This window comes from Ranitomeya imitator, chromosome 9, assembly GCF_032444005.1.
Source record: "Ranitomeya imitator isolate aRanImi1 chromosome 9, aRanImi1.pri, whole genome shotgun sequence".
Taxonomy (NCBI): domain Eukaryota; kingdom Metazoa; phylum Chordata; class Amphibia; order Anura; family Dendrobatidae; genus Ranitomeya; species Ranitomeya imitator.
The window spans coordinates 142,585,325-142,597,629 of NC_091290.1; the positions used below are offsets into that span (position 1 = coordinate 142,585,325).

Sequence of the window (12,305 nt, forward strand, 5' to 3'; positions counted from 1 at the left end):
GAAGGGGACAGTATATATACTTTACATGGCTGCTCGGTCTCTGAGCCGTATTTGGCGGTGATCTTTCTGTCCTTTCTTGTCACAACATTCGCTGCGCTCGTGGCAGCCGGCGGAAAATATCTTAAACTTGATATGAAAAATGTACAAATTAAATAACGTGAAGTTCACAGCAAAAAGCAAAGCAGGACGGAGATGACGGGAAATCGGACGTCAGCACCAGGGACAGCGACAGCGAGAACCCTCCGAATTGAGGGCATCCACGTAAAATTATGGATCCACCTGCTGAGCTTCTACTTTGGTCACGTAGCTCCTTTCAGGCGGCAATCAGAAGCATCAAAGTTGCTCATGGGCGTGTCCCAATTAAGCAGGAAGTAGTTTGAACCCTCCCACAAGGAGCGATCCCAATTCTTTCTAACCCATCAGACACTTCTGAACCCTCATATTTATTCAGGCAGACATCCCCTTTAAATTTTGGTTATATAAGTGGCCACTGCACAACAATAACAGCTATTTTATTGATTGCCATCATTTTTCTGTTTGTGTAAGAAGAGATTAGTATCACCGTACCCTTGAAATGCTAATTTAGTAAATACCTGGGACATATTTTTGTGCAACACTCTATGGTGTTGACCCTCCTGGAAAATGTATATAACTGGGTTATACCAATTGGTGGGGGGGGTTTCTCTATGGATTCTAATACTTGTTCAATCAGAGCTTCCTTACATTCCCTCCCCCTTTGTTGTAATAAATGGTAACACCCATTTCTCAAATTACTTTACAGCAGAGGAACGGCACAATGCAGAGTTGTTGGAAAAGAGGTTTTAAATTGTTTTTGGTCATTGCAGTGCAAAAATCAACTTAAGTAGACGCGTGGGGGGTGCAGGGGCAAGCTGCAATAAATGGCACATGTTAGATGGGCGACCTGCTGCAGATTTTGCACTGGGAGCCAGGAACTGTTACATGGTTTACTCAGCTCTGCTACATCTGTATTTCAGAAACTTCCTATACAGATTTAATTGCAGCAATGGTCCTTTTTGGCATTGGTTTATTAGCGGGCGCTATGTCGGCTCTGCCACATCTGTAAGGAATATATCTAGAAATGACATCGTATCATTTTATTATTAGATCCCATTGGCAGCCCGTCCCTGTTCTGCATTCCCACAGATGTTATTGTCTGTGCCGTAAAGGTTGAAATAATACAATATAAAGTGATTGTTGGATGTGACACGTTGTAATATATTCAGCCGTTTGCCGTTTTCCAGAAATATCTCCGTGTTTTGTTCGCATAAAGGATATTGTGTGACTTAATTATACCGGTGTCAGGCGCCGGGGACATGGCTGTCGTTTCACAGAATCAAAATGAATAATCACGAATGACAGACAGATGCCAATTACCTGCTGAAATATATATAAATATAATTATGTGCAACAATAGTGCCGCAAAACCACAAGAATTCGGATCGTTCAACCGTGCAGCCGCCAAAGAATTCAACGCCCCTGAAAGAGTACAACGGGTACATCAAGTCATTTTGTTTTATGTATCCTGCGGACGAGATGAAACTAGAAATCTGGAGAACGGCAGAGAAATTAGCTAATCGCATGGCCCAATAATACTGCCATAATATGACTGATACATGACCCAATAATACTGCCATAATATGACTGATACATGACCCAATAATACTGCCATAATATGACTGATACATGGCCCAATAATACTGCCATAATATGACTGATACATGGCCCAATAATACTGCCATAATATGACTGATACATGGCCCAATAATACTGCCATAATATGACATAATGTATATTGAATTTATAATAGCGCCATACAGTAAACAACACTTATACAGTGACTGTGTAATACTACTATACAGTGTGTAATTTATACTACAGTACAGTATCTGAATATCGCCATATAGTACTGAAATTATACTGTGATACAGTTACATAATAATACTGCCATAAAGTGATTAAATAATATTGTCATACAGCAAGTAGATAATGCTTCCATACAATAACTAATACCACTATACAATGACTACATAATTCCATACAGTGACTAAACATTACCTCTATACAGTAAATTATATACTACAGTATCTGAATATATATACAGTATATATATACAGTATATATATATATATATATATATATATATATATATATATATATATATATAGTTACAGAATAATGCCACTACACAGACAAAATAATACTTTCTTAAAGTGAGTAAATAATACCTCCACACTGTGGCTGAATAACAACATCATACAATAGCAGAATAATAATGCCATAGATTGATTAAATAGTATCATCATGAAGTAACTAAATAATACTGCCATACAGTGACTAATATTGAAGAATCACTAAATAATAATACAATACCCTGACTCAATAATACCACCATAAACTGATTTTATCAAACTATAATTCAGTACCTGAATAATGCTGCCATGTATTAAGAAAATGATATTGACATACAGTGACTGAATAATACTGTTAGATATTGATTAAATAATACTGTCATGAAATGATTAATACTTTCATACAGTAAATCAATAATATCAATATACAGTGATTGAATAATACTGCATACAGTGATACTGACATAAAGTGACTAAATAATACCACTATACAATGACTAAACAATAAAACCGTACAGTAACTGAATAATGCTACCATAATACATAGTATCATAACAGAGTAACTAAATAATACTAGTATACAATGAATAAATAATAACACCGTACAGGGACTGCATTATACCACCATAACGTGAATAAAGAATACCGCTGTGCAATGACTACATAACACCATAAAGTAACTATATCAAACTATAATTCAGTATTTAAATTAATTAATACTGCCATATAGTAACAAAATTATACTTATATACAGTGACTGAATAATACTCTTATATTATGACTACATAATACTGCCATAAAATGATATAGCCTTACAGTGACTGAAGAATACGGTCATACAGTGGTTATTACTACCAAGCAGTGAGTGAATAATAAAGCAATACAGTGACTACAAATAGTTTTTTTAAATAAATAATTTAATTTTAAAAAAATGGCGTGGATTCCTGCATAATTTTCATAACCAGCATAGGGAAAGCCCATGACTGTGGGCTGATATCAATAATCTGGGAAAGGGGCTAATAGCCCTAAATGTTCCCAGGCTATTAATAACGTCTCACAGCTGCTTGCTTGGCTTTTACTGGTTAGTTTATATGGGGACCCCAGAAAAAAAAATGATGTAAGGTCCCCCTATAAATTCTAACCAGCGAACGCTAAACAGACAGCTGTGGGTTGATTTTAATAGCCAGGAAAGGGGGCAGGGATATTGGCCCCCCTCCCATGCTAATAACATCAGCCCTCTGCAGTCCCAGAAATAGTGAATCAATAAGTTGCGCTTATCCTCGCTCTTCCTATTTAACCTGGTGCGGTAATAGGGTTGGGGTTGATGTCAGCTGTTTTATGGCCTCTGACATCAAGCCCAGGGGTTATATTGTTAAAAATACACAGCCAGAATAAATTCCTTTAATTGAAAGACGCAGACTCCTTTATTTGAAACACACATATCCCGCCCTATTTTACATATTTATTAGTGTAAAATTAAAAATATGAAAACACCATATTCCTCACCTGTCTGAAGATAATCCAAGTGTAATAATAAATAGCAAAAGATTGACTGGCACTGCCAAGCTATTGTGAACAGGTGCATACTAGGGGCAACCACCTCCATATACAATATGCAAAAGAAGTTGCACTCTGTCATGCGAAAGCATGTAGACATGGAATATATGAAATATGAATAGCAATACTGCTCTGAATAATAAGAAAAAAATTGCGACGCTTAGCACATAATTTGGACAATTCATGCATGCCCAGCAACCAACGACTAGGTGGCCTCAAATTGCTGGGACCCTACGTGTCTACTGTGAATAACTCTCTTAGGGGTCCCCCGTAAACTAAGCAGTAAAGGCTAAGCAAACAGCTGTGAGCTGTTATTAATAACCTGGGAACATTATGAGATGTTGTCCCCTTTCCTAGATTTGTAACATCCGCTTCCAGCTGTTGGCTTTCTCTCTGCTGGTTATGAAAATTCCGTGGGAGCCCACACCAGTTATTATTTCATTCTTTTACACAGGATGTGCACAACGGCTGCTGGATACGACTCCCATCACTGTCGCATTCTCATGCTGATCACAGGCGGCAATGATGAGAGCTGCCTCCAGCAGCCGACGCCTGGGAACAGCGCAAACTGTACCGCTTCTTCCCTGGCTTCGGTAAGTGTCACACTGATGACACACGGATAGGTCAATATGGGGATGACCTGCAATTCCAGACACAGCCTAAATAAAAGGCTGGCGCTGTGTAGAGTCTCATACCACTCCTATGATTTGAGTTTTCTTGGAGCAGCTCTTCCCTTTCATTACTTTACATTCTCTCCATTGTTCTTTATCTCTAAGGCCTGTTTTTCATGTCCGTATGTGGTCCGTTTTTTAAGGATCGCAAATATGGACACATGCAGTTGTGGTGAGCACATGTCAGGTATTTCACACGGAACATGGGAGCATGTGAAAACCCTGCAGACATGTCTGTTTTTTATGAGCAGCATGGGGAGCAAAACGTCCCGCACATGTGCACACTGATGACACAAGGATAATATCCATGGAGTAGAGAGCTGGTATTTAAGCCTCACACTTTGTCTCTGATGGGGGTGCCCATCCTGCACAAAGAGGGTCCACCTGTGCGCTGCCACTTCCCATCTACTTGCCATTGCTTTGTTACAGTGCATATCGGTTCTCCTGCAGCTGATTGTGGCCGCTCTTCTCATCTACAAGGGATCCAAGAACATAGAATGTGACGACCCCGAGCAGCGGCTGAGTGACAGGTACGCCGGACACGGGATCTTCATGCCAAATAGATAATAGATAGTAGATAGATAATAGATACATAGATGATAAAAATTATCAATCTATGTTCATAATTGAATTAAGAGAAAATTTCATGGAAGTTGATATAAGGGGGCCTTACATGTAGCGCTCTTACTAGGTTCGGTGTTAGATTTGCTTGCACAGTTCATCTGTGATCAGTGAAGCCCCCGCTAGGTGGTTTGTCACGTCTCTCCACAACAGGGGACTAATAAGAGTGCCAACTGACAGATCCATGACTCTCCTTCACCCCCCATAGCTCAGGGACGATGGGGAGACAGAAAATGCAATTATATCTTTCCCTGTACCATGTGCGGCTCAATGATACTCCTCTACATCATCAGCACCAGCTTCTCATATGGTGGGCAAGGCGAGATGACTGCCCCCCCACATCCTACAGTGATTCCAAATGTCCATACCCTGTTCCCCAAGTCAGTGTCCTTACCCTGTACCCTTCATGTCAGTGTGTGATTGGAGACCCTCAGACATGCCAGTGGTGGGAACGTCTGAGTACCTTCCCCCGGAATATCGGCATTATAGGCGATCAACCTGTAACCTGCTCTGAGTGACATGTGAGCGGTGACGACTCATGGCGGCTCTGGATATCGTACGTTTGTTCTCCTTTTTCTGTTTTCTGAATTTTTTCTCTGCATCTTTTTTTGAGTGTCTGGAAGAATTTTACAATGAATTTTGTGGAGAAGATTCCAATTACCCATAAACATTGCTGCAGAGGCCATTTAATTGCACCTCTCCTATCCTGGAATCTAAATGAATCGCTAGATTTCCCGGTCATCAGGATGCAGCAATGCCACAATTACCTATATATAGAAATTCTAATTACAGCCTCACACCAACCTCATTAACCAATTACAAGTGCCAGCAGCCAATTAGACCATCAATCACAAAGTCGTCTGTGACAAGTCTAACGAGCTGACAGATAACAATGTGCAATCATCTGAAGGTACGCAGCCCTCGTCGCACCAGTGTCGCTTCTAAAGAAAAAATCAGATGTGACAGGTGCCATCCACGCATGTATTTTGTTTGCCATGTCTGCCATTTCTCCCGTTGTTTCCAATGTCTGCTGTTTGCCTTGACTCCCGTTGTTTGCCATGTCTGTCGCTGTTTGCCATTGCTGGCCTTGTCTGCCGTTGATGGCCATGTCTCCCGTTGATGGCCATGTCTCCCGTTGCTTGTCATTTCTCCCAATGTTTGCCATGCCTGCTGTTGTTTGCAATGTCTGCTATTGTTTGCCATGTCTCCCGTTGTTTGCCATGCCTTCCGTTGTTTGCCATGTCTGATGTTGTTTGCCTTGTCTGCCATTGTTTGCCATGTCTACCACTGCTTGTCATGTCTGTCATTGTATGCCATGTATGCTGTTTGCCATGTCTGCAATTGCTTGCCATGTTGTTCATCATGACTAACGTTATTTGCAATGACTGGCATTGTTTCCCATTGTTTGCCATGTCTCTCGTCGTTTGCTATGTGTTTCGTTGTTTACCAAGTCTGATGTTTGACATTTCTTTTGCAGTTTGCCATGTCTGCCGTTGTTTCCCATTTCTCCTGTTTGCCATTTCTCCAATAGTTTGCCATATCTGCCATTGTTTGCCATGTCTGCCATTGTTTGCCCTTTCTTTTGTTTGTCTTGTTTGCCGTTGTTTGCTATGTCTGCCATGTCTGTTGTTTGCCATGTCTGCCATTGTTTGCCATGTCTGCCATTGTTTGTCATGTCTGCCATTGTTTGTCATGTCTGCCATATGTCTGCCGTTGTTTGCCATATGTCTGCCGTTGTTTGCCATGTCTCCCGTGGTTTGCCACATCTCCCGTCATTTGCCATGTCTCCCGTGGTTTGCCATGCCTGCCGTTGTTTGCCACCTCCAGCAGTGTGAGACCATTCCTCCATCTCCAGCAGTGTGAGACATTTCCTCCATGTCTGGCAGTTAGAGACCTTTCCTCCATCTCCTGCAGTGTGAGACCTTTCCTCCGTCTCCGGCAGTGTGAGACCTTTTCTCCATCTCCTGCAGTGTGAGACCTTTCCGCCATCTCCAGCAGTTTGAGACCTTTCCTCCATCTCTGGCAGTGTGAGACCTTTTCTCCGTCTTAGTGCGAGAACTTTCATCCATCTCCGGCAGAGTGAGACCTTTCCTCCAATTCCGGCAGTGAGACCTTTCCTCCAGCTCCGCCAGTGTGACCTTTTCTCTGGCTCCGCCAGTGTGAGACCTTTCCTCCATCTCTAGCACAGCGAGACATTTCCTTCCTTTATATCTGGCAGAGTAAGACCTTTCCTCCATTTCCGGTAGTGTGAGACCTTTCCTCCATCTCTGGCAGTGTAAGACATTTCCTCCATCTCTGGCAGAGTGAGACCTTTCCTCCATCTCCAGCAGTGTGAAACCTTTCCTCCTTCTCTGGCAGTGTGAGACCTTTCCTCCGTTTCTGGCAGTGTGAGACATTTTCTCCATCTCCGGGAATGTGAGTCCTTTCCTCCGGCTTAGGCAGTGCGAAACCTTTCCTCCATCTCCGGAACTGTGAGACCTTTCCTCCGGCTCCGGCAGTCCAGCAGTGTGAAACCTTTCCTCCATCTCCGGAAGTGTCAGACCTTTCCTCCTTCTCTGGCAGTGTGAGACCTTTCCTCCAACTCCGGCAGTGTGAGACCTTTCCTCCAACTCCGGCAGTGTGAGACCTTTCCTCCAACTCCGGCAGTTTGAGACCTTTCCAACAACTCCGGCAGTGTGAGAACTTTCCTCCTACGGCAGTGTGACACCTTTCCTCCATCTACGGCAGTGTGAGACCTTTCCTCCATCTCCGGAAGTGTCAGACCTTTCCTCCTTCTCTGGCAGTGTGAGACCTTTCCTCCATCTACGGCAGTGTGAGACCTCTCCTCCAACTCCGGCAGTATGAGACCTTTCCAACAACTCCGGCAGTGTGACACCTTTCCTCCATCTCCGGCAGTGTGAGGCCTTTCTTCCAACTCCGGCATTGTGAGACCTTTCCTCCGGCTCCTGCAGTGTGAGACCTTTCCTCCGGCTCCTGCAGTGTGAGACCTTTCCTCCGGCTCCTGCAGTGTGAGACCTTTCCTCCGGCTCCTGCAGTGTGAGACCTTTCCTCCATCTCCGGCAGTGTGAGACCTTTCCTCCATCTCCGGCAGTGTGAGACCTTTCCTCCATCTCCGGCAGTGTGAGACCTTTCCTCCGGCTCCTGCAGTGTGAGACCTTTCCTCCATCTCCGGCAGTGTGAGACCTTTCCTCCAACTCCGACAGTGTGAGACCTTTCCTCAGGCTCCTGCAGTGTGAGAACTTTCCTCCATCTACGGCAGTGTGAGAACTTTCATCCATCTACGGCAGTGTGAGAACTTTCATCCATCTCCGGCAGTGTGAGAACTTTCCTCCTACTGCAGTGTGAGACCTTTTCTTCATCTCTGGCAGTGTGAGACCTTTCCTCCGGCTCCTGCAGTGTGAGACCTTTCCTCCATCTCCGGCAGTGTGAGACCTTTCCTCCATCTCCGGCAGTGTGAGACCTTTCCTCCGGCTCCTGCAGTGTGAGACCTTTCCTCCGGCTCCTGCAGTGTGAGACCTTTCCTCCGGCTCCTGCAGTGTGAGACCTTTCCTCCATCTCCGGCAGTGTGAGACCTTTCCTCCAACTCCGACAGTGTGAGACCTTTCCTCAGGCTCCTGCAGTGTGAGAACTTTCCTCCATCTACGGCAGTGTGAGAACTTTCATCCATCTACGGCAGTGTGAGAACTTTCATCCATCTCCGGCAGTGTGAGAACTTTCCTCCTACTGCAGTGTGAGACCTTTTCTTCATCTCTGGCAGTGTGAGATGTTTCCTCCATCTCCATCAGTGTGAGACCTTTCCTCTGGCTATGGCAATGTGAGACCTTCCCTCCTTCCTGACTTTTACAATCCTCAGATCTTCCGCATCATTGTCTTCTGGTGACTTGTTCTGTTATTATTAGTGCACCAGTAGACCCTGAGGAGTACGGAGTGGCCGCTGCTCCGGTCACACCGGATCTCTGACTCCTGACTTGTGAATGTGTCAGTAATAATATCCATTCTCTATAATAACAGACAGCGTGGGAATATTCCCCCTCCCCCACTCTTCGCCACATTAGGCACCATCAGACAGAACAGACAGATCTGTACGACGCCTCATAGAAATGCATTGGCTTTTCCGCTAAGGAGCCTCTGACGGATCGGCCCTGACAATTTCTTAGTAATTGTTTATTTATTCATTAACTTATGCTGCGGCGTTTGGCATCGTACAGAGAGGACTATCTCACCATGGAAAAGCGAGCGGCTGGACAGATGGCGTCCGACAGCAGAGAACGGGCGGCAATTAAAAGGAGATTCACTGTAGAAACATCATTATGTATATAGCGACACCAGACCCTCGGCGTCCTCTGCCATCGCCCCGTCTTCTACCAGTCAGGGCTACAAATACTCCTGGAGATCTGGTTCTAAAGAGCTTTTCCTATTCGCTGTTGGGGCAGGAGGGGTTAATAGAGAGGGTCCCCCAATCAGGCCTTCTGGGGGACCTGGTGTCTCCATGCATGGATTTTAATAGGAAATGTGTAATATTTCACTTCCCCTGCGGAGGCGCTGCAGGGAACAAGAAAACCTCCTGCCAAGATGGTTCATAGATCACAGGTGATCAGAGGGATCTGTGCAGAGATCCATTCTGTCTATGTTCACACGTTGGTATAAGGAGCCAACTTGGCCCGGAGACCCCCTTACAACCCTTCCTAGTCCCAGTAGCATCCTGGTGTCCGTGATTATCTGCACGATCCCCGCAGATGACGAGCACGTTGGAGTAACCCGTCGCTCACATTGACGATACGTAACATTTATTTTCTAACTTGACGCTGGATTCTCGTCTCACACATAGAAAATATTAAAACCTGCAGAAATAAGGATCGTCGCCGCCGGGGGATGAAGGGGGTTAATCGTGGGACCCAGAGGCTCTGCTCCGCCATCATAAGGACCCATGATGAAGCCTGTGACTGGTCACCTCATTTACATATAATTAGTCCAGTAGAAAACTTAATGAGAATAATTTGCATAAATAAATGTGGGTCTAAGATGCAGGAGTCGGGCGGCGGCCCTCCCGGACAAGACCTGTCCTGATTAGTTATGTCAGCAGTGTGCAGCCACGAGAGCAGCCATAATGAATAATCTTGTGCCACTGACTAGTAAAAACTAGTATAGAAATCTGAAAACGGAGCCCGACTCCCATCGGAGCCTCAGGGATGAGGATACTACTTCCCATATAATGCCTGGATTGGGAGGACTCACACAGTGCCCCTAGAGGAAGGACTGAGCGCTGCACCAACACGCTCACTACATTCTGGACCCATTCACTGTGCTTGATTCATTTCTTAAAGGAATTGTCCAGTTCTTGAAGGGGTTGTCCAGTTCTTTTAGTACCAGATTTCCCGGCATGTCCGAATAAAAAAACAAACAATGGAACTAATCTGCCTTTGCCTCTTTGTACTATGTTTAGGGTCCAAGACTTCTCTTCTGGTGGGAACGTCTTGTGACATCGGCAGCCAATGATACATTCTTCACTGATTGGCTGCAGTGGTCGCACCATGTCCCCACTGGAAGAGAAGACTTAAGACTTTTTTTTTACCATGCTAGGATGTTTGGAAGTGGACACTCCCTTTAATTTATACAACTTTTTAATAAACTTTGAAAATGCCAGAATCTTAGGATATCGGCTCCAGTTCTGAGATTTAGTGGCTCCACTTCTTGTCTTGTGAAAGAAACAAGGCGGAGTGTCCTGTGTCAGCATGTGACCCAAGAAATGTCTGAAGGGGGCTGACCAGATGCTCATCTCAATAGCTAAGCCATCCTCTTTATAACAGGTGATACATAGTGGAGGGGGCTGGCCAGCTGCTCATCTCAATAGCTAAGCCATCCTCTTTATAACAGGTTATACATAGTGGAGGGGGCTGGCCAGCTGCTCATCTCAATAGCTAAGCCATCCTCTTTATAACAGGTTATACATAGTGGAGGGGGCTGGCCAGCTGCTCATCTCAATAGCTTAGCCATCCTCTTGATAACAGGTGATACATAGTGGAGGGGGCTGGCCGGTTGCTCATTTCAATAGCTAAGTCATCCTCTTTATAACAGGTGATACATAGTGGAGGGGGCTGGCCGGTTGCTCATTTCAATAGCTAAGTCATCCTCTTTATAACAGGTGATACATAGTGGAGGGGGCTGGCCGGTTGCTCATCTCAACAGCTAAGTCATGCCCTTTATAACAGGTGATACATAGAGGAGGGGACTGGCTGGCTGCTGATCTCTATAGCTAAGTCATCCTCTTTTTATCAGGTGATACATACATACATACATAGAGGGGGCTGGCCGGTTGCTCATCTCAATGGCTAAGTCATGGCCTTTCTAACAGGTGATACATAGACAGAGGAGGGGACTGGCTGGCTACTGATCTCTATAGCTAAGTCATCCTCCTTATATCAGGTGATACATGCATAGGAGGAGGAGGCTGGCTTAGCTACTGAAATGTAAACACAGCCAGCAATAAGCCTACACAATATGATGCAAGTCCTGGTTCTGGATCTGTACGTGTATGCCTTACTCTAATGTACCAGTGCGATTGAGCAGATCGGATCACAACCCCCATACCCCCCACCCCCGTGTCCTCGCCTGGCATTATAATCAGCGCTCCCTTTTCAAAGAAACGCAGCAGCAGCCGGCGATCGCTCCAGCCCACCCATCTGTGCACAAGCCAGAGATCCGTAATGGCCGGTAATAAGAAGCCTTTCGAGGCCGCGTTCCACGATAATCCGGGGCTGCGAGACCCGAACTTGATAAAGCTCTCATTAATCGTTATTTAAAGGGATTCAACAAGTGGATATGGTCACTTTGCTAACAAAGAATTAAGCCTGAATCTCAAAGCAAAATCGGCGCGCGCGCGATCCCAGCGGGGCGCCAAAAGCCTGCCAGACATTAAGAGCCACCAGATTTACAGATACTTAGAAATATTTAGTATATTTCTTCGAACAGCGAATGTAAAGCTTGCCAAAGAAAAGATTAGTCTGTCGAAAGATTTGCTGCGCCAGGACGGGGCTTTTCTCATTATTATTTGCAGTCGGGGAGAAAGGTAAAATCCAAAGTGATAAAATATTTGTATATAAAAAGGTCCTTATCACCGAGCAATGGACAATTAGATAAAATATCCCAGGAAGAGTAATGGCCGCCCCTTAGTATCCGGTATATCGGCCCCAATAACATTGACAAGTAATTATCCAATCCCGACCTTCTTCTCCCCGGCAGAAGACCATACATTTGTTTGCAACGGGGACATCTCGCCGTCCTCTCCTCCGTATATCAGGATAATGGT

General features: G+C 44.7%; 1 protein-coding gene across 2 annotated transcripts in view; it reads left to right on the forward strand.

Moving 5' to 3' along the window:
* LOC138649135 (ninjurin-1-like) overlaps nt 1–12,305 on the forward strand; it is a 32,335-nt gene that overhangs the window by 18,092 nt on the left and 1,938 nt on the right. For both annotated transcript variants that reach the window (XM_069739292.1, XM_069739293.1), the window contains exon 3: nt 4,808–4,908. In XM_069739292.1, coding sequence (XP_069595393.1) covers nt 4,808–4,908 — 101 coding nt within the window. The remainder of the gene's footprint in view (nt 1–4,807; nt 4,909–12,305) is intronic.